At 38.0% G+C, this 21,507-nt stretch overlaps 2 protein-coding genes across 2 annotated transcripts in view; one reads left to right on the top strand and one right to left on the bottom strand.

Annotated features, from left to right (window-relative positions):
• LOC103465652 (voltage-dependent calcium channel subunit alpha-2/delta-4-like) overlaps positions 1-21,507 on the top strand; it is a 78,884-nt gene that overhangs the window by 51,014 nt on the left and 6,363 nt on the right. Inside the window, exons 20-33 of the mRNA XM_081607578.1 lie at positions 70-156; positions 458-529; positions 1,584-1,645; positions 1,880-1,947; positions 2,164-2,209; positions 3,123-3,220; positions 3,327-3,417; positions 3,546-3,638; positions 4,129-4,250; positions 4,357-4,425; positions 15,495-15,556; positions 16,976-16,990; positions 17,086-17,130; positions 17,238-17,300. Of these exons, the coding sequence (XP_081463704.1) occupies positions 70-156; positions 458-529; positions 1,584-1,645; positions 1,880-1,947; positions 2,164-2,209; positions 3,123-3,220; positions 3,327-3,417; positions 3,546-3,638; positions 4,129-4,250; positions 4,357-4,425; positions 15,495-15,556; positions 16,976-16,990; positions 17,086-17,130; positions 17,238-17,300 (993 nt within the window). The remainder of the gene's footprint in view (positions 1-69; positions 157-457; positions 530-1,583; positions 1,646-1,879; positions 1,948-2,163; positions 2,210-3,122; positions 3,221-3,326; positions 3,418-3,545; positions 3,639-4,128; positions 4,251-4,356; positions 4,426-15,494; positions 15,557-16,975; positions 16,991-17,085; positions 17,131-17,237; positions 17,301-21,507) is intronic.
• On the bottom strand, positions 8,292-13,699 carry LOC103465650 (uncharacterized). The gene is made up of 4 exons (XM_008410670.3): positions 13,405-13,699; positions 9,991-10,119; positions 9,168-9,836; positions 8,292-9,076 (listed from the first exon to the last, which is right to left on the bottom strand). Exons 2-4 carry the CDS (start codon positions 10,022-10,024, stop codon positions 8,613-8,615), a joined length of 1,167 nt encoding a protein of 388 aa, XP_008408892.2. The 5' UTR covers positions 10,025-10,119; positions 13,405-13,699; the 3' UTR covers positions 8,292-8,612.

Here is a 21,507-nt window from a genome sequence, read left to right as displayed (position 1 = left end):
AGTCTGTCCAGCCCTTTGAACAGGCACCCCAGCTCAGATACATAGTAACAGTGCTCCTCTGTCCTGCAGTATAAAGACGGTAAGAAGCTAAAGCCAAAGCCAAATTACAACAGTGTGGATCTGTCAGAGGTGGAGTGGGAGGACACAGAGGAGATGGTAAACACACACAGGATTAAGACTAAAATGGCTGCAATTTAAATCTGGATGTATTCAACAGTAAAGACTCGATAGATTGAGTCTGTGGACCTGATTTAGTTATGTGAAGAATCTTTTTGCACTATTATTGTAATTTTAAAGTGTTATATGTTTGTAAAATATATGAAGTGCAGAAATGTTGTTGAGTAATTGACTGAAGGACAGACAGATATTTGCTTAGTAATTGTTCATGTTTATGCAAATGTTGTGCTTTGGTATTGTTCAGTTCTATCTAGTCTAATTTGTATTTTTATTCTTACAGCTGAGGACACCTATGGTGAAAGGAGAGACAGGCAGTATGACCCTGAACATCAGAGCCTCTGTGGATAAAGGGGTGAGAAAGTTCTGAAAAACAAAAGCTTCTTATTTCATCCTGCTTAGAGTCGACTGTAGTCGATTAAAATGAGTTATATTAATGAATCCTGCTCACCCACAGTGACTGTTTTTACCAGAACTGTTGTTGTAACTCGGCTCATGTAAAAACTGGAGCTAAAAACTGAATGTCTCACAGGCAGGAAGTAGAAGTGATATTATTGTGCTCAGGGAAATCTTCATAAACTGGAAGATTAATAGACAGGTTCATTTTACGTCAATAAGTTAACCCACAATTCAGTTTATCATAAAATTAAATATTAAATCACATCAATAAGAAAGGATTTTTAACACAGAAATGTACATTCACTGTATGTATCTGGAATCAGTTCTTCATCAGGGCTGCTTCTGTTTTAATCATTGCTTGTCAGGTTTATGCTAAGTTTTGTTTGTCTGAAAAGAGAACAGTCTGCCACTGAGCAGCAGTCCACAGTCCTTTTTTATGTATCCCAGCTGAGATGCTTCCAGCATTGTCTCTGTGTCAGGACTGGTTTAACAATGTTGCTTTTATCCCTGTTTCTTGTCCTCGCCTTTTTCTACCGCTCAACTTCCACACTTTGAAAAGCCAACTTCTTTGAGCACAGCCTTCACCATAAGACAACCTTAAAATAAAATGTATAGATTTCAAACCTCAGATTCTTAGTGCTCCCACCGAGGAAAAAAAAAGAACAGAACTATATTGAGTTAAAGCGTGAAAATCTTTTATTTCTTCACTTAGATGCTTTTCTATAGCATATATAGAAAAGTTTCTCAGTTTCTCAGAATATTGTAATATTCTGAGAAACTGAATTTTGGAGTTTCATAATTTTCAAAGCTAACAGAACTAACTGGTTGATATATATATCACTGTGTGTGATGAATCTATGTAAGTGTGAGAGTTTGAATTGAATTCCTGAAATACGTTTTGATGTTATTCGGCTTATTGACATGCATCATGTTCTAAACATGCTATGGGCAATTTGATTACAATTTCTGTTTTGAATATTGCCTGATCAGATGTGTTTTTTATCCAATAGAAAAGACCAATGTACCTCACCAACAACTACTTCTACACAGACATTGCTGAAACGCCTTTCAGGTATAACACAGTTCATCTTTTCGTTTTGTCATGCTATACAGATATGTTGAATTCAATGCTCTTATTTTCTTTTGTTTGTTTCAACAATTTCCATATACTTCAATATATACAAATGGAAAAGTTGTGCTGAAATGAATGTTCTTTTTGTGACTTGTGTTCTTCAATAACATTGGTGGAATCTACCAGTTGTTTATTCAGTATAAAGTTTAGCTTTGTCCCTGTCATACCCGTTAGCTTTGGCCTGGTGCTGACCAAGGGTCACGGCAGTCTGATGTTTACAGGAAATGTATCAGTGGAAGAAGGTAGGATTTTCGGTTATGTTCTACACACCAGCAATATTTTATCTTGTCATTATAAGAAATCAAACAATATGTTCAGCTCAGTTGGATTATCTGACAGTTCTCTTGAATGCTGTCATTAATGCAGAGTGAATGAAACATCAACACTCTTGCTCTTCAATTGATATCAACTCCTGTGATTTATTTTACTGACTTACATATTTTTACTTTCCAATATAGGTCTGCATGACATGACCTCCCCTGACCTAAGCATCGCCTCTGAGTGGTACGTCTGAAATGTGAACTGACATTTAGAGTAAATCAAGATAATTCATAGACCTTTTAACTCCATTTAGTGATAGACAAACAGCTGTTAAAATTACCCCCAAAACAACTCTAAATTATGCAGATGTTGTTCAATTGTATTTTACAGCAATGGTACAACAACATATTTACATTTATATATTTGAAACAAAATTACTGAAAATATGGAATAAAAGTTTTTTAGTCCCACTTATCATGTCAATGAAAAATGTTTTTCATACATTTTCCAATGCAAGAAAAATGGAATATTTCCATTGTTAGCTGCTTATATTCAATATATAATTTGCATGTTAAAGTTGGAGATGATTTTGCATTACAGATGTTTAAGAACTTTTGGAGTCAAGTGAGATGCTACAATAGCAATTTAAACAAGTTACTTTCTTAATGTTAAAATGCAAACATACTTTAGGAAATTATTATAATGTGCACTGAATTGTTCTCATTGTCCAGGCTCTTTTCTTTATCTGTCGTTTCGTTTACTGGATGTTGATTGTCCAGCTGCTGTATGTTCTGCACATGTGTGCTTTAACACCTGCTGCGCACTTCACGCCTCGGTGGGGAGTGTTACAGAAAAGCTCCATTCTGAGAGCTGGTTTCAAAAGCTCTGATCACTGGTGATGTGTTAACAATCAGCTGGACCTCAACAAAAATGTTCTGATTTCACTGAAAACCAGGCCTGTGTGAACAGAGCCTGCGCTACATGAGCTCAGACCTGGGGTGGGATATTGAGCATAGGCATCCAAAATGAGTGTAGAAATGACCATTCTTCCTCTCATTCACCAGTGGGAGCTGTAGAAATCAAGAAATCAGGCTTCCAATTGGATCAACGGTCCTTTGCTTTGTTTATCCAACTGACAAAATCTTTTTTTCTACAGGACTTACTGTGAGACAGACATCGACCCAGATCACCGAAAATACACCCAGCATCAAGCGGTCATCAGATACCTACAGGGGAAGGAGCCTGACCTGGAGTGTAGGTTTTACCTCCTCACAAAAACATTGTAACATTATTTTAGTAAATTTTTCCAGTTTGCAGAATGATGTGCTTCTATTTGATTCCACATGTCTTTTGGCTTTAGGTGATGAATTGTTGCTCCAGCAGATATTGTTTGATGCCGTGGTAACAGCCCCACTGGAGGCTTATTGGAACTCAGTGATGCTTAATGACAGGTGAGACCACAGAAACTGAATCAAGTGTGAGCTCACAACTGGACTATAATCTGCTGCTGTAATTTAAGTTCTCTGATAGTAATATGTATGTGTCATGCCTGTCTAATGTATTGTGGTGTGGTGTGCAGGGTGGAGCCAGGGGTTGAGACAGCTTTTCTTGGGACTCGCTCGGGCCTGATGAGGTTAATGAGATATGCAGGAACGGAGACCAGAATGGCAAAGTAAGGATGAGAACACCGACTCAAGACATAGTCTGTCTCTGTAGCAGAAAGTAAATCTCACTTACATAACAGAACGTGTAGATAACGCATCACACTGCTGGCTCTCAATAAATTAGAATATTATCAAAAAGTTTGTTTATTTCCATAGTTCAGTTCAATAAGTGAACACGGTGTATAGATTAAACTTTAATTTCAGTTAATTATGATGATTTTCCTCTAAAAAAAACTATGAGAAACATGACATTTAATTTATTAGAATAAAAAGTACGTTTAATGCCAAGTTAAAGGTTGTTTTTTAATAGGTACTTTAAATGTAGTAAACAGGTTAGAGGGTTTTATTCTGATGTACTTTTATCTGAACAAATCTGATGTTCAGCAATGTTCAATATCACTTTCAATAAAAGTGATATTGAACAAAATCACTTTCAGTTGATTTTTTTCAAAACAAATAAAATAAAATTTGATCTAAAGTTAAATTTATCGCTTACAGAAAATTCCTGACTCCATCGGACAAAAACAACCTGTTCACCATCGACCATTTCCCTCTCTGGTATCGCCTGGCCGTGGAAAACACTCCTGGGAGATTTTTATACTACGCTGTTAATGACAAAGGTCTTCACTCTTACATCTCTTAACCAAACATATTTGGTTTGTATTCTTTGCAAATAACCAATCAGAAAATATATGAGTTTATTGAAAATGATTGTTCTCGTAACAGGAGTGAAGTATGTTATAGCAACAACAGCTGTCACCGTGTCATCTGGAGACAAAACGGCCATGGCTGGAGGTCAGTGTCAGCTGTAGTCCTGATCTGCTTTCTGGAGAATGTCGTGTCAAATACATTTTCTCTTTTAAGTCTCCATGGAGATTTTCCTGATGTTGCCTGGTCTGTGGCATTTACGCTCATAGGCGTAGGAAGCCAGGGAGACAGGGGGGACATGTCCCCCCGCCCAATATTAGAGAGAGCCACATTCGTCCCCCATTTTAAAATCTTCCACTCGCATGCTTTTATTTTGAAGGCGCATAACAGCGCATTCAGCAGAGCGCTTCCTCCCCCTCCCCCCTCTGAACGGCTCAGAGTAAAGGCAGCAGCAGACGAGTCAGAGAAACTCCTTGAATGAGGTAAACGATCTGTCAGGAAGTTTGCCATGAATATCGCTCGTTTATAACATCTTGTTGTCAGTTTACTTTCATATATAGAACTAAATCTTTTTGGCTAAGGGGTTTTAATTCTGGGATAGTCACATGTCCAAAATTGTACTGCTAACTTTGTTTAAAAGTTAGCTAGTCTAGTCACAATGATTTAGAATGAGACTGAAACAGCAGCAAAATTACCCTTTTTATTATTTAAAGTAGTTGTGAGGCAAATTCTAAAGTGAGTGTTCATCCTGGAATGACGGTCATTATACTATGCATAAATTTAATCTGATTATTGGATTGTAAATAGTAACATGTTAGAATACTTGTTACTGAAACAAGGGTCAGATTAGAGTAACGCATTACTGATGTGTTGATGGCATAATTGTTTGACATTTCTGCTCAAGCTATTTACTGATCTGTCAGGTTTCCGATATGCGTCCCCCCAATGACAGACTGGTTCCTACGCCCTTGCTTACGCTGACCACTAACAGTGGTTCGGATTGATCAGGATAAAGGAAATAAAAAAACAACATATCGTCACCTTCCTAAAAAAGGAGACCTAAGTCAATTTTTTGCCAAAAGTATTTATTTATTTAGAAATGTATTGCCTAAATAAATCACTTTTGACAAAAAATGACTTATTTTAGGAAAAATGTCAAATTTAACTCAAATCTACTGATGCTCCTGATATATTTTTATTTACATTAAAAAAAAAAAAAAAAATTGAGACATAATTCAGAATATGTCGCCTGCAGCAACAGAATATTAGTTAGTGGGATTTAACTGATCTTGTTGATGAGGGATTACAATATAAACCCTCTCTGGAGCAGCTGGAGAAGGATCAATTCAGTCCCTGACAGATCAGAGGATCACTAGTGTCAACTTGCCACATTTTAATGATATAAAAAAACAAATCCTTCCAAATCTAGCATTCTGTATAAATCAACTGAAAACTGAAATAAAACAGGAAATGTGTAAAAAAAAAAAAATATCAATCTGGTTGCTAAAATGTTCATAGCCTTAAACCATTATTTTATGTTTTGCTTGATTTCAACACTCTGAACATCACACCAAATATTATTTTACAGTAAATCTAATGAAACTTCAGGGTGTGCATAAGAGTGACATGACAGTCATAAACATGACATGACATCTGTTATGAAGATGAAGGAATCTTCATGAATGTTTACGACTGTTGTCATGACATGTCATTTGGTAAATAATGACATTTTTCATTCAAAGTTGCATTAAATTTTGCATTAAAAGTTCATTAAATGTGTCAACTTTGCTACCGCTACCCGGTAGTAATATTTCAGACGGAGCGCCGCTTCTGCTCCACCCGGTAGTGACTCTCACACCGAACCTCTGTTTAAAGCTGCAGCATCTAACTTAAAAAAATACATTTTACATACATATTAAAACTTTCGCTGTCCTAACATGAGACAGATAATCTCTAAAAAAATAATCGATCTCCTCCCTGCTCTGCATAATTACTCCTCTCAGTCAGAAACAGCCAATCAGAACTAGCAGTAATCAGCTAGCCGCCATGTTAACAGGAAGTTTTCATTCAGTAACTCAGGGTTGTTTATTGTAATGGATCCTGTATTTGCCTTTAAATGTTAAGTTTTATACTTAAACTTTTTGGCAATGTTGAGAGGTTTTATTTTGGCTCTTTGCATTATTTAGCCTCTTCAGAGCCTTCATATGTTATCAGTCTGTTAAAGATAGTATTATCAATAGCAGTACAATTTGCACAATGCCTGTTTTGTTTAGTTTTCTTCTTGGAAAAAGTTATTAAAAGCAAGTTTTTGTCTAAATTAAGGTGAATTCATGGTTCCTTATTCCACATAATGTAACCGGTAGTATTTATGATAAAAAATAAATAAATAATAATTATGTGATCAGTATCGGTGATCGACCCTCATGGGTGATCGGTATCGGTATCGGCAGGAAAAAACCTGATCGGCACATCTCTAGTTATCATGCATCAAATGTTATAAAGGCGTAATAGCAACTCAAAGGAAAAAATCCAAACAGTTGTCATTAATAGAGAAGGAAAAATAAACATTTGAACAATATAAATTAAAGGATTACAATGGATTATAAAACTTACCTCTCCCCACTGGAACGAATAACAAAAGGGAAAAGGAAATTAATAACTTAATATTTATAATAGTCCTGGAGGACCCTGAACAATAGAAGAAAATAAAAAAATAAGGCGGAGTTGGAGGACCTAACCCCTTATAGTAGACACAGAGGGACACAAGAACAGTCAAGTATAAGCGGACAAAGGGGTTTGGTCCGAAAACATGAAAGAACACATTTTGTGTATATATACAATTATTAATATAGACCCAGTTACACACACAATGTCAAATAAATTGTAACCATTTTTTCTAATTTGTTAAAGCTTTAGTGTTGAACCACTGCGACCTTTGTGTGTATTCCTGTTTTGATAATAATAATGATAATTCTGATAATGATCAGAAAGCTACTGCGGTGTAAGTAAAGGACGTTTGTAAAAATTCTGACCCACCTTTCAGCACAGCAGGGGTCCTTGAGATAGCGATTATCCAAAAGAAATCAGGAAAGCATAATAGCCCAGGTTTATAAATAAATAAAATATAAATAAAACCTACCTCAGATGATTCACAATTTACAAATTTTTTAAGGGATTAAATTGGGATTCACAGCAGATGCTGTCATTGTGATGTCATTTGGCCAAAAATTGAACTTTGTGAAGTTATTTTGAAAAACCAAATACTGCTGAGAGAAATGAATTCCTATCCTTAGCTTGATGAGCAGTGCAACTGAGGTTGAGATAATGTCCATCCATTTTCTTTACTCCCTTGTCCCTCAGTGGGGTCGGGAGGGTTGCTGGTGCCCATCTCCAGCTAACGTTCCGGGGTCACCCTGGACAACACAGAGACACACAGGACAAACAACCATGCACACACACACTCACACCTAGGGGCAATTTGGAGAGACCAATTAACCTGACAGTCATTGTTTTTGGACTGTGGGAGGAAACCGGAGTACCCGGAGAAAACCCACGCATGCACAGGGAGAACATGCAAACTCCATGCAGAAAGACTGGGGCTGGGAATCGAACCCAGAACCTTCTTGCTGCAAGGCAACAGCTCTACCAACTGTGCAGCCCATTGAGATAATGTTTCAAACAAATTCATTCCTCATAAGAGAAAAACTTCCAGACAAATCCTTGATTATTAAGGATTGGTCATGTGACGTCCTCACGTGTTTATGCAGCAGTTGATTTTTAAAATGAGAGTTGTCATAAATGTTGTACCTTGACAGAAGGGGTTTGTAGTTCAGAGCTTCTCCTCTAGGTGGTAGCAGAAGTCTGGAATTATTTAGTTGTAGCTGTTACATTAAAGCTTAAAGCTGGATTCTCTCATATATCAGGTCTCAGTCATTGTCTGTCCTGAGAAGGTATGATAGAAAAATACTAAATTAACATAATTTACAAGTTGTCAAATATGAAATGGACATGACTGTTGGGAAACTAATTTAATTTGCATTGCTGTGCATCTTAAGCTTATACTCAGATGCTGTGCAACAGGAAAACATAAATAAAAAAAACTAGAATGTCCAGATGTGCCAATCAGCACATATATAGGTTTCATATGAAGAACACAAATGCATTTCAAATGCGCTACAGTTTTTAAACTTCACCTAATCTAACTTGTTAAATTAGTTGTACGATCACTCCGCGCCCAGAGTTTTAGCACAGTGGCAGAATTGCAGAGTTTCTCCCTGCAGACGCTGTTTGAGAAATGAAGAGCAAAGCTGCCAAAGCAATTGGATCTCAGCATGTCAGAAGCTGCTGATTCGATATCCATACACAAAGTCACAGCCGTCTTTAGGTGTGTCAGTAGACAAAGCTGGGACGTCATCCAGGTCAGTCTCAGTTCCAGACTTGGCTATCAGAGGCTGACCGCGGCTCTTCATCTTTCTCTGGTACCGAGCCATCAGTGAGGCATACACACAGCCGTAAGTTGCTGCAACAACCATCATGATGCACACAGTGCCACACACCACTCCTGCCACTATTTGTGTGCCATGTGCCCTGCGTACGCTGACTGGCCTATGTCGCTGCCGAACACAGTCATCCATGCTGCTGAGCCGCCCTGGTGGGCAGGGAGGCTTAGTGGCCTGATTCAATGCAACATCCTTGGTTGGACTTATACAGTACGTGAACATCTCTGCTGGAATGCTACGGATGTCCCTGCCCTTAAGGTTCCCGGGAAAATTGCACTGCATCACATCTACCTGTCCATCTGTAAAACAAAGGGACAGGTGAGAAGACAATATGGCAATGTTATATCAAACTACTCTCTTCACCTATTTTGGAAATGTTAACCTGCTTACCTCTGTAAATTAACCACTCCATCCAGTTCTTGAAATCCCTCAATTTGCAGTCACATTCCCAACGGTTTCCAGCCAACTGGAGCTGCTGGAGGTTAACTAGGGGCTCAAATGTAACTCTGTCTAGGGTCATAAGCCGATTGTGAGCCAGGGACAACCAGGTGAGTCTCTGAAGCCCATCCAGGAGGCCCTTTGGCAGTAACAGAAGGCTATTAGAGGACAGATCAATCCCCTGCACTTGCCACAATCCCTGGAAGACCTCCTTGCTTAAACCATCACTCCCATTCAGTCCATGGCCAGTCACTGTGCTGTTGTCAGAGGCTGTTACAATAACACCAAGGTAGTTAGAAGAGAGATTTAACCATCGAAGGCTGCTCAGGCCAAGGAAAGCTCTAGGCTGCAAACTGTGAAAATGATTGTGGGACAGATCCAGGAGCTCCACGTTGCTGAGGTTCAACATGTCGCTGCTACCCAAGGAGGACAGGTTGTTCCAAGAAAGATGGAGCACCAGAGAATCCAAGCCTAGCTGCTTTTGGATGGGCATCAGAGAGACGAGCCCCACAGCAGAGCAGTCAGTTGTGTTGTGGATGCAGGTGCAGATAGTAGGACAGCCACTGACTGAGCCCAGAAGCCCCAGCAGAACCAGCACCACTCCAGTGGAAGCCTCATAGACTAGGAGACATGAACAAATGAATAATAACATTCTTAGAAACACTCCTGTGGACAGAGATATTTAAATTCTTACAGACTTGTTCTTAGTTTGGAGTTGTAAAACAACAGAAGGAGTAACTGAATTCCTACAGTGTGAAGGTTTATAGAAACTCACCCAAACTCCCATGGTGACTCTGTCCATGCCTCATGTTTTCAGCATTCACTCTGCTGTAAGCGCCGGTTTACATTTTTTCTCGTCTTGCTTGGTGCTGGATAACCCTGATATCCAGGTTTGTAGATCAACCTGAAGAAGTAATTAAAGAAAATGTTAAAGTACAATGGGGTTATGAAATTAAAGTAGAATTGAGTTTTTGATTCGGAAAACATAAAAACAGAAGTTTATAAAATCCTAGGATGCAGGATACTTATCATAATATATGTGGCAGAATGAGTTGCTCTCAGGGGTTTAAGGAATTTCAGTGCTGTACCATGATAGGATGTCACTAGTGGATTAACTACAGTAAAGAGTTTTCCTTAAATAATTAAATAATTCATAGTCAACTGTTGATGGTATTACAAAAAATTTGAAGTAACTGGAAACAACTCACCCCTAGGGCAGACAGAGCTGGATCAGTAACTGACAGCATAGTTCACTGAGGTCCTCAAATTTCTGCACACTCGATAGCTATCAACTTTCAAACTTTGTACAACCTTCAGATGCTTGGAAAGCTTAATTTAACTTGTCATTTAGACCCAGCTGCATGACCAAGCAGCTGGGTCTAAATGTTGCAATGAACTGGTTTGTTGAGCAGCAGACTTTCTCTCAATCATGCTTTGCTGTTTGACAATATGATGAACAAATCTGAATTTGACTGTTCCCTGGAGACCAGCGCTTGCTCAATTCCGTTGAGTCACATGATAAGTTTTGTTGCAGGGATGATTATGGCGTAGGGCTGACTCACAGGCTCTTAGTTTCAGTAAAAGAAACTCTTACTAAGATATTCTGGAAAGTTTTATTCACCCAATGATTTGAAGGCTTTTTCCACATGGCTCCAAACAAGTGAAGAAAGCCAAACAATGAAAAAGTTTGGTATGGGAGAACTTGGCTGACATTCATCTCTTTCTGACTTCAACCCAAAAGACCATCTTTGGATGAATTAGTATCCTAAAGGTGGTAAATTATTAGTGTAGTAGATGCTGTAAGCCAGGCCTCATCCAATGTCCTTAAATGTGCTTCTGTAGTTATAAAACACACTCCTAAATCTTGTGAAAAGCCTTCCTAGATGACCTGATGCAGTTATAGGTGCACAACCATCATAGATTAAAGTTTGACATGACACATTTGTATGTGGGTAAAGGTAGACAAGTAAATACTTTTGGTGATTGTAGCAGCTTGATCATTGCCTCCAACTGATATTGTAAAATGGGTAAACAAATCTGGGTGAATATGAACCAGGTTGATTATTAGGTATAAACCTAATAATCACCACCTCCACTGCAGCCATCTTACATCAATCCCACCATATAAAAGTAATACTAAACACTGTCTGATGTGTTTAAATGTCTATATATCAGTAGATATATAGACTACTGATATATCTGTGTGACAAAATACTGACCCAAGTTTTCGTTTTTGACTGTAAATTGTACCTTCTTGGGGGAAAACCCCATTTTCATTCATTCTAAGGACTGTTTAAAACCAGAAGTAGCATAACATGTCATGTCAGTTGAGCTTCTGGTCCACATAAGTGAGACGCTCAAGAGACAGGAAGAAAAGCTCAAAAGTTTCTTCAACAAAGAACATGCAAATTATACAGATCTTTGTCCGGCTTATCCTGGAGCTTGTGAACAGTAACTTCAGGAAGAAGACAAGACTGGGAAGAGATATAGAAATTATGGAGGAGGAAATGAAGGAGCTAATGGAGGGAGAACACCAGGGACAAATGAGCAGCATGTTTGGTTGGAGTGGCTGATGATCCGATGGAGCTGGAGCTAACTTGATAGGTGTAGGAAAACAAGCACTGATCGGTTCACCAGCATTTTTTTTCCAACTGTAGACCAGCCCTGCAAAAGTTTGTGCTGTTACTGAAGAGGAATGATGACTGGAGGGCCAGTTAAACAGCTGTGGCACCAGCAGCTGGTTTAGACAGCTAACACAACAGTTGAGGGGTACGGAGTAAGACTGAGGCACCAGGAGCCTGTTCAGATGGTGGTCAAGAACCTGACCCAGTCACTCAGATTAATTCTTATTTTACGTGCAATCTAATTAATTTTATTCAACATAATTATTTCCAATGCAGTCATATTACAACTCCCTCTAAATCTGGGATGTTTACTTTTCCATTTTTCACTTGTTGGAACAGATATAACATTTTCTACTATAAGCTAAATGGCTAAATTAGTTCTAAATCATCTACTTACTCTTTAAATATTCTTGTGCTTTACTCCTATGAAAGCCATTATTCACTTGTGGCCCTTTGGATTTGGATTTTTTTTTCTTTCTTTTCAGAAAGAAGTTTTACTTTACACTGCTAACACCTACATATGGAGAAAGTTAAAAGAATAGAAAATACCTCTAGCTGTTGCCACAATGTTGTCATAACACGGATTTAGATGACGCAGCTGTCCTACCTCAAGCTCACACTGCTGGAGTTTTAGGTCCTCCCGTTATTTGTACATTTGTGACACCTTTGGCAGGAGGCACAAGTAGCATTTTGTTTCATGAAAACCGACGGTTTGTCTTTATGATTGGAAGTTTTACTTTTCAGAGTCGGACCCACTTCATGGAAATCAAATGTGGTGCAATTTCTCCACTTTCCTCCAGTTTTTAGATAACATCACTATCTCACTAACACCCCGCTCCCAGGAGCCCCAGTGCGGCAATTTTCCTTTCAAACAGCTCGAGAGAAACAGCAGGACAAAAGTTCTGCAGTACCAACACACTGCAGCATCCAGACTGAGGCAAAGATGAGCAGGGAAAAAAGTATGCTAATGCATTTACACACAGACATACACACTCAGTGTGATATAACGGTGCACTCATTACTTTAAATCACATGAATTAATGTCACCAACATCATGGGGATTACAGACTTTACTGCTATATCTCTGTGTGTTACATGTGTTTGCTGATCCTCAGGGTCCTGCTGCTGCTCCTTTGCAGAACATCAATAAAAAGAGAAGCTCAGTGCTGAAGGTCTCTCTGTCAGTCAGGCAGTCAGTCAGTCAGGCTTACTTATCAGGCAGTGGTTGCAGTGAAAGTCACATCTCTGCAAAACCTCCTACATCTCCCCCCACCCACATCGGCAAACCGACTTGCTGTTTTTATTTAGCAAACAAAATTACCAACATTAGTCACACATCTGCAAAATGTCCTTACTTTGACAGAAGTTTAGAAAACTAAGATGTAATTGTTTTTTTCAACAGGTTTCAAACTAGATAAAGCTAATAAGAAAGAGATTGTAAGTTATTATGATTACCATATTATGTGTGGTTTATTGCAGCGTTGAAATTTTACAACGTCCAGATGAACGACTCAATTTAGGTTATTGTAAATACATAATCTGCACAAAACTATCAAGCAACTCACCGTCTGCTCGGCTTTTCAAGCTCCAGAGAGAGGCAGCAAAGATAAATCATTCCTGTTCTTCATCTGCATTTTTCACCTAAGTACCTGCTATATGGAAAAGGGTTTTGGCTTAAAATAAATCTCGACTCTGAAAGAGCTAGAATTTCCCTGAAAGGGAAAAAGTGTAAAAGCCACAGGAGCTTGCTCTTCTTTGTAAAGTAGGAATCTATAGTTGGATTTGAAATTGAGTCCAGTTCATCCGCCACTGATTATTGCCTCCTCCGCTTCATCACTCAGCTTCCTGGGACAGCCAGAGCTCTCCGTCCAGCGTGCAACCTCCCAGCTGACTGAGGAGAAGAGAGGAGATAGAGAGAAAGAGAGGAGAGAGAGAGAGTAAACAGGGGATAGACAAGCCACACAGCTCTGCTGCTGCTGCTGCTTCTGTGTGTGTGTGTATGTGTGCGTGCATGTGTGTGTGTTTGCGCATACGCACAAAGTTCTCCACAGTATTTCCCAACAAATACAATGTTTTGCTCCTTATCGTTCCCGAAGCCTGGGCCTCATAAGAAGTGTTGCTTTTAGATCAGGTTTAGGACTAAGTTTTAGAAAGCTTCTATGCTATTTTAACTCCACCTGGTTTTCAAAATAATTCCTAATCTAATGTTTTCTATCATGAAATATTTCTTTATACTAAAGATGAGTTATCATCAACATCATCATCATAATCATTTCTTTGAACATTTAATGACCTTAAATGTTCAAAGAAATTTGTAAAGAATGACCTTTAGGTCATTCTTTACCTAAAGGTAATGACCTAAAAGTTTTCACTTGGAGTTTGACTCATAATTTATGTTCTATATGGAATAAATATGATCATCTCTGTAACTTAAACCTTCTATCTCCAGTATGAGTATATTAATGGGAACCAGACAGCGACACAAAAGATGACCAGTAGATCGGATTCTCACACAGAAAATAAATGACTTAATGTTAAGACCAGGATAAAGCGTGGTTATTTTTGATTAAAAAATTGCATAGATTTTTTGACCTACAAAGGTTCTGACTTTTGTATTTGGTTGTTTCTGGTATGCTCATAAATCTGACATACAATCAACATTTACAAACAATAGTGTTGACAACAAAGTTGCTTCTCCCACTGAGAGCTAATTCTCTGTAAAACTGTGTTCAAGTTTTGCTAAAAGCAGATAGACTAGCAGCGAATCTATTCAAGACTAAAATAGCATCTCAATGCTAAACATGCAGCAGCAGCAATGCTAATGCTAACAGCCACAGTTCACATTTCTTAGACGTTCCATGAATGATCAGGAGTTCCTGAAACACTTGAACACTGAATGGGTAGCAACACTTTGCACCACTCGGATGCTTAAATAACCTAAATAAAAGATTAAAAACATGAAATATCTTTGCTGTTGAGCTCATGTGTCTATTCAATAATTTAGCAACAAAAAGGGACATTGAATTAGAAATGTTGCTTATTTTGATAATATTTTGATTAAATGTGATTGTGATTAATTAATTATTTACAGACCCTGCAATTTCTATGGAGTCCCACCACTCCTTAAACTGGAGATACAGGACTTTTACCTGACAACGCCTATACTTATCATGGTGGGAAACAGGACACAGTAAAACTGACCTGTACAGGCAGTTAGTACAGGTTAAATTCCTGTTTCCATCAATCCATCCATCCATTTTCTATACCTATGAGAAAATGAGAGTTCACATTGGACAGGTCGTAAGTCCAACACCGGGCATTGGGCAACCTAGAGACTCAAAAGATAGACAAAAAAAAACATGCACACACTCGCACTTAAAGGCAACTCAAGAGGCCAGTAAACAAAACCTGTATGTTTTTGGGTGGGGAGAGAAAGCTCCAGAACCTGAAACCAACCAGTAGATGCACAGGTAGAATATGCTCACCCTAAGCAGAAAGAGGTGGTAGCACTTTTGCTAAGGTAAGACTTGGACGATTTCCTGCCCTTAGTCTTTCCTCAGCAAACACAACAAAGTGTTACCTCTGCAGATTCCATCTTGTCCTGCAGCTGTTCTTACACTGTGTGTGTGTGCGTGTGTGTGTGTCCTATTTTTAGCTATCGGGGTACAGATGTCCTTGGATTGGCTGGAAAAAAGGTTCTGGGCCATTGCCAAACAGGTAAATGCAGGACAAAAGCACTCATGAGCACTTTGTGGGATGTTTGATCAATTGAATGATGCTGACTGTTAGTTGTCTCTTTTCTTTTTTAAGCACCTTCCATTGCTCATATTCATATTTATTAGGGCTGCATCGATAAATTGGCCAGCCAATAAATCAACCTTGATTTCCTTAATTTTGGGGGATTGATGATCGGCTGATGCTTACATATTAAGCCGATCTTATCCATTGATCTTATTTACCTCAGCAAAGGTCTAAACTCATCCACTGTTCTCTTCTGCTCTGTTGTGAGAGGTTTGACTGACACACTGACCTACCAGGTCATGTCCAAATGTTCCCACTGTTATCAACTCAACGAATTTCTTGCTAGATTTAGTGACATTTCAAACAGAAAAATCAGTACCAGCCATAATTGGAATCGGCAGGTTAAGCCTTTTAAAGATCAGTAATTGGCCAGAAAACTGCAGTCAGTGCACTCCTAACACACCTCACACTACCATTGAATCTTCCTTATTTTATTGTGTTTCTTGGTGCATCATCCTCAATCTGTCAGAGAAAAAGTTAAAAATTGAGATTGTTATTCTATAAACATAAAAAACATCATCATACAGACTGCTTGTTGCACAATGTAGAACTAAACATATCTGTGCTTAGTGACACAACAATGATTCTATTCCATTTCCAACATTTCCAAAAATCACTTTTTAAAAAGACAGTTTTTTCAAGCTGTTGTTTTGGTTGCCAAGTATATAATCTGTAATAAATATATGTACTCAACGAAACTGAAACTAAATATCTGGTGAGCGACAGCAGCCAGCTCACAGACCCCCAGCAGACCCCTATATGTTTTACTTTTATTTTCTTGTTGGTTTATTTGCTTTATGTTTTGCTATTCACTGATCAATACTGTTTGGGCAACAAAAAAGGAAAATGGAAGCCAATCATGGAACAAGATGTTAAGTTATATTTGATCTCGGTGCCTTAGGATAATATGAAATAGAAGATACCATATGTTTGAAATCATTAGCTTGACTGGCTTCTGGTTTGCAGTGTTGTTGTTCATCAACCTCCAAACTGAAACTTTTAATATTGTTTTTTTGGGGGGGGTTTTGTATTTCAAATAATTTCATTTCATTGTCACTCATTCTGCCCATGCCGTGGATCCTGGCCAAGTGATTCTCTTTTTTCAAGTTATATTTAACATCAAAATGCCCAGATTCTCAAAACATGAAGATAATCAAGTTTTGTCTTTTGTAAAACAAGTCAACAGAAAATACCTTTACTTCCTCTCTCCCTCAAACTATCCCCTCCAAGTCATAAATATAGGACTGACAGCTGTGTGGAGTGCGATAATCTTGAAATGATTTAAATCTGTAGCTTTTTGTCTTGATCACTTTTCTTTGTGTGTGTTTCTTCTAGCCCAGTGACACAGATGTAAGTAATCAGGTTCTATTATCATTATTTTTACTACGCTCATCAAGTTCCAGTGACTTTCATTCTTTTGATTCTTTTGATTCTTTTGCTTTCAGTGCTCAAATGTTGAGGGGGTGTGTCCTCTGAGCTGTGAAAGTGATGTAAGTACATAACTTTACCTTTTTATATGATTCTCTTCACAAACGTTCTTCCCTTTGATTTTAACAACAAATAACTACAAGCATTAGTTTTGCTCATATTTTATCAGGACCTGAGTTGCTACCTAGTTGACAACAATGGCTTCATCTTGCTGTCCAAAGAGAGGAATGACGTAAGTTTCACCGGCAATTCTGCTCTTGTTGTAACTCTGATGTAACTTTAAGAAAATACCACAGTTGTGCAATAAAAGATAAGTTATGTTTTATTTACAATTAAACCATGAAAGCAGATAAAAAAGAAGAAAGATCTGGTGCCTATCTGTGTGGAATCCTTAATTCTACAGCTACAAAATCAAAATTAATCTTATATATAAATGTGGTCATAATGGAGTTAAAACACTATGATGTTCTTCTTTAATAAAACATTGATTCTAGATACTTTATTAGCTTTAGGTATTTCTTTCACTTTAGCTGTAGACATCTTGTCTCATGTAGTAATTTAAAGACAACCGGTTTGTGTTCGTTAAAATAGTTTGAGAAAGTAGCACAACAAAATGGCAGCTCAACCACAAACAATGAGATGTTTACTCTGATCCATTGAGTAACTAATGCAATAAATCACTCAAAGAAAACCAATATCTCATTTGAATCTAGATAAGAACTTCTTTACACTCATCAAATTTCATCAATTTCATTTTAAGCACCTAAACACTAATATCAGTTTTGATTAATTTCAAACAAAGTTCCAAAACACCAATCACTTTTATGCTGGACACTTTTGGAAAGCTATAATTACATCAAAACCCAATTGTAATCAGAAATTGGATTTCTTTATCTCTGGAAGAAGAGATTAAGAAGCCTCTGCTCCCAGATGTTTCTTAATCTAAAGCTTTGGAAGCAAATATAAAATCACACATACTTCTTTGTGCAATATTGACAAATTACTGTCATCAATATGCTTTTTTTTTGTTTGTTTTTTTCTCAGTAGGTATTTCAAAGTGTCTTAGTATCTTTCTCATTTGCAATGTCACTGACCACGCCAACAAACAGAAGCCCAACGAGATAAGACAAAGCATTTAAAGTAACATAATGATTATTATTAATATTGTAATTTTCCAAGTAAGTGGGAATGGCATCAATGTGGATCTAATACATCTATGTAGTTACTGCCATTCAGATGATTTCTCAAAGCAATTATCTAAACAACAAATAGTTTTTTGAAAATTTTTGAGAATTTTGCAATGAATGTCAATATGTCTTCCAATAAAAAGAAACATGCTGATAAAAATGTTACATTTTACCAAACTCTCCCACTGGTTTAACCTAACATAAGAATAAAGTCAGAAATGCATCAGTTTCATCTGCAATGCTCAGTACTCCTGTATTGTATTTCAAAGATCTGCATTAAGCAAATGGTACATATTGATGAAATACTTTTTAAATATATTTTTGCTCATGGTGGTGAGAAAAGTGTTTTTGAAATTTATTTAAGTTTTATTTATTTTTGAACCAATAGGTCCAGGCTACTTGGAATCCCAAAGATGCATCTTTTATTATTCAGATTTAGTGTCAGAGTTGTGTAACTCATCTTCATCTCTGTTATTTTGGATGAAAAGGGATTTCAGGGTTTTGTGACTCTTTGGATCATTTTATGGTCTTATCAAAAACATCTGGATGGCTCATGGGATTTAAAGGCAGATTAGGATTTAACCCACGTGTTTATGCTGCATTAAGGAGATTACAGCAGCTGTTGCACCTGCAAGCATCATCTGACCTTGGTAGAGCGTTAAGGAGAGGTGCCAGTTTGCAGAAGGTCTGATGGTTTTTATCCATGAGGGGAAAATTCATCCAACCTGCTGATCAAAAAACTGTAAAATGTTGTGTGTCAGATGAGACTGAGCAGGTATAGAAACTACTGGACTGATAGTAAAATTATGCAGTATATATACACACACAGCTGCTTGGGGCTATCATAAAGGACAGGTGTATTTGCTCTTTTGGTCTTTCAGGATTTAATTAGAATCTGCAAATTGTGCATTTCTTTTATGCAAAAAACAGCACAGCTTGTTTTTAGACTTATTAAATTATGTCAGTAGGCTCTTTAAGTGGCTGATTAGGGCAGGATTTGTAAAATCTTAAGTTCCACAGGAGTTTGTGTAGAAGTGTGATATACTCAAGACAGAAACGGATTAGGAATCTGATGTCCACATTACGACTGCCTGTGAGATTGGATTAACGACTAAGAGTCATAGCACGAGGGTTAATCCTAAACCCTCCAAGTTGCTATAAATATACTTATTCACCATATTCACACACATCCGGCAGGTCGGCTGTACTTTACAAAACAGATAAATGATTCTACTTAAACCTTTTTTTTTAACCAAAAGGTTTAATTGGTAAGGTTTAGACTTACGAACTGGTGTTCAAATGTAGAAAATATAACTACCCAGAAATAGTCAGATCTAAAGTGACCTACAGAAAAAGCTCATTTTTCATTTTCATGTTGACTGTATTCCCAGTGGCGTTACTAAGCAGATATGACAAAGTGCTGCTTTGACGTGTTTGCTGAGCTCTGAGTTTTGCAGGCAGGTGTGGAAACACTAAGAATCTACCATTGCGTAAGGTTAGGCCTTTAGAATATTGCTGGGTACGACAAAGACTTTTACAGAAGAGAAATTACATCACCACTAATAAGAATAAACAAGAGCAGAGAAAATTGTAGGAAGCATGGCAACCCAGCAAAACACAAAAAAGGCAAAAAATGTTAACTATTGTATCCAAATACCTGTGATTCATCCTCTAGAAACTAGAAAACTGAAGAAATGAAATATTCTTCTATATAAAAATAGATTAGACAAGTTTAATCTGAAATGTCTTTTCAGAGAACTAACATCAACATTCATATGGTGTTTAAAATTTCCTCCTTGAACCGTTAATGACAATGCTAATTGTTTATAAGTGCTACAGCTTATTGCTGAATGAACAGGGAAAAGGATCAACATGATTAGCAGAGCTTTTAGCTTCTTCTGTTAGCATTGCCACAGCGTTTAGCTTACCATTAGTACTGAGATAACGTACATGATGTCACACATTTCTAAGGACTGTTTGTGTTGCCTGTGCCAGGGGCGCGGTATAGGGGGGAAAAGTGATGACAATTCTAGGGGCCCTGACCAACAGGGGGCCCTCCACAATTTCAGAGTTTTGCGCGATGTGAACGTCTTTTTTTTTTAACCCCCTAAGGTGCAGGGCGGTCGGGAAACGTATCGATGGGGAAAAGGCAGACTGACATAAACCTTTTAAAACAACGGAAACAATTTCTGCATTCTGATTATTGAAATTTATAAGTGCTGTGTTGTTCTATAATCCCCGTTTCATACCAGACCACTTACAGCATCGGTGTTAACGGCATAAAATGAACGCTCTCTATCGTGGTATCACCCATGGAGGGATTTCTTTATTTCTTTATTTAAATGGGTTCATTTTTCAGAGGGATACACAGTGAGGGTATCGTGATTTTAGCTACCAGTAGCAGGAGAACGGAGCTGCGCCAAGAAGCTAACAAACACTGAATAGAAGAAGAGCTGCCATCGATACAGTTGCAGCCAAGCATGGTTTAATGTTACACAATACAGTTTTACCAAGTTGCTCAAACTCTAAACTGGTATTGTTGTGCATTTAAGGTGTAAAGTTTACCTTCGACCAAACGCCCCCCAAAGGCATCCCAGCGCCCCCTTTTGTAAAAATGTCCGCCAGCGCCCCCTGCCGTCCTCTGAACGCCCCCTGGGGGGCGGTACCGCCCACGTTGAGAACCGCTAATTTAGACAAAAACTTGTTTTTAATAACTTTTTCCAAGAAGAAAACTACACAAAACAGGCATTCTGCAAATTGTCCTGCTATTGATAATACTATCTTTAACAGCCTGATTACATATTAAGGCTCTGAAGAGGCTAAATAATGCAAAGAGCCAAAATAAAACCTCTCAACATTGCCAAAAAATTCAAGTATAAATCTTAACATTCAAAGGCAAATACAGGTTCCATTACAATAAACAATCCAGAGTTACTGAATGATAACTTCCTGTTAGCATGGCGGCTAGCTGATTACTGCTAGTTCTGAGTGGCTGTTTCTGACTGAGCGGAGTAATTATGCAGAACAGGGAGGAAATTGATTATTTTTTTGGAGATTCTGTCTCATGTTAGGACAGCGAAAGTTTTAATACGTATGTAAAATTTATTTTTTTTAAGTTAGATGCTGCAGCTTTAAGCAAAGGTTCGGTGTGAGAGTCACTACCAGGTGGTAGTGACTCTCACTACCACCTGGTAGTGAGAGTCAGCTGCTCTCGCAGTTCAACAGCTGCGAGAGCAGCTGTTGAACTGCTCT

Source organism: Poecilia reticulata, chromosome 6, assembly GCF_904066995.2.
Source record: "Poecilia reticulata chromosome 6, P_reticulata-male-v2, whole genome shotgun sequence".
NCBI lineage: Eukaryota > Metazoa > Chordata > Actinopteri > Cyprinodontiformes > Poeciliidae > Poecilia > Poecilia reticulata.
Note: the sequence above shows the minus strand (reverse complement) of the source record. Positions and strands in the feature narration are given on the sequence as shown.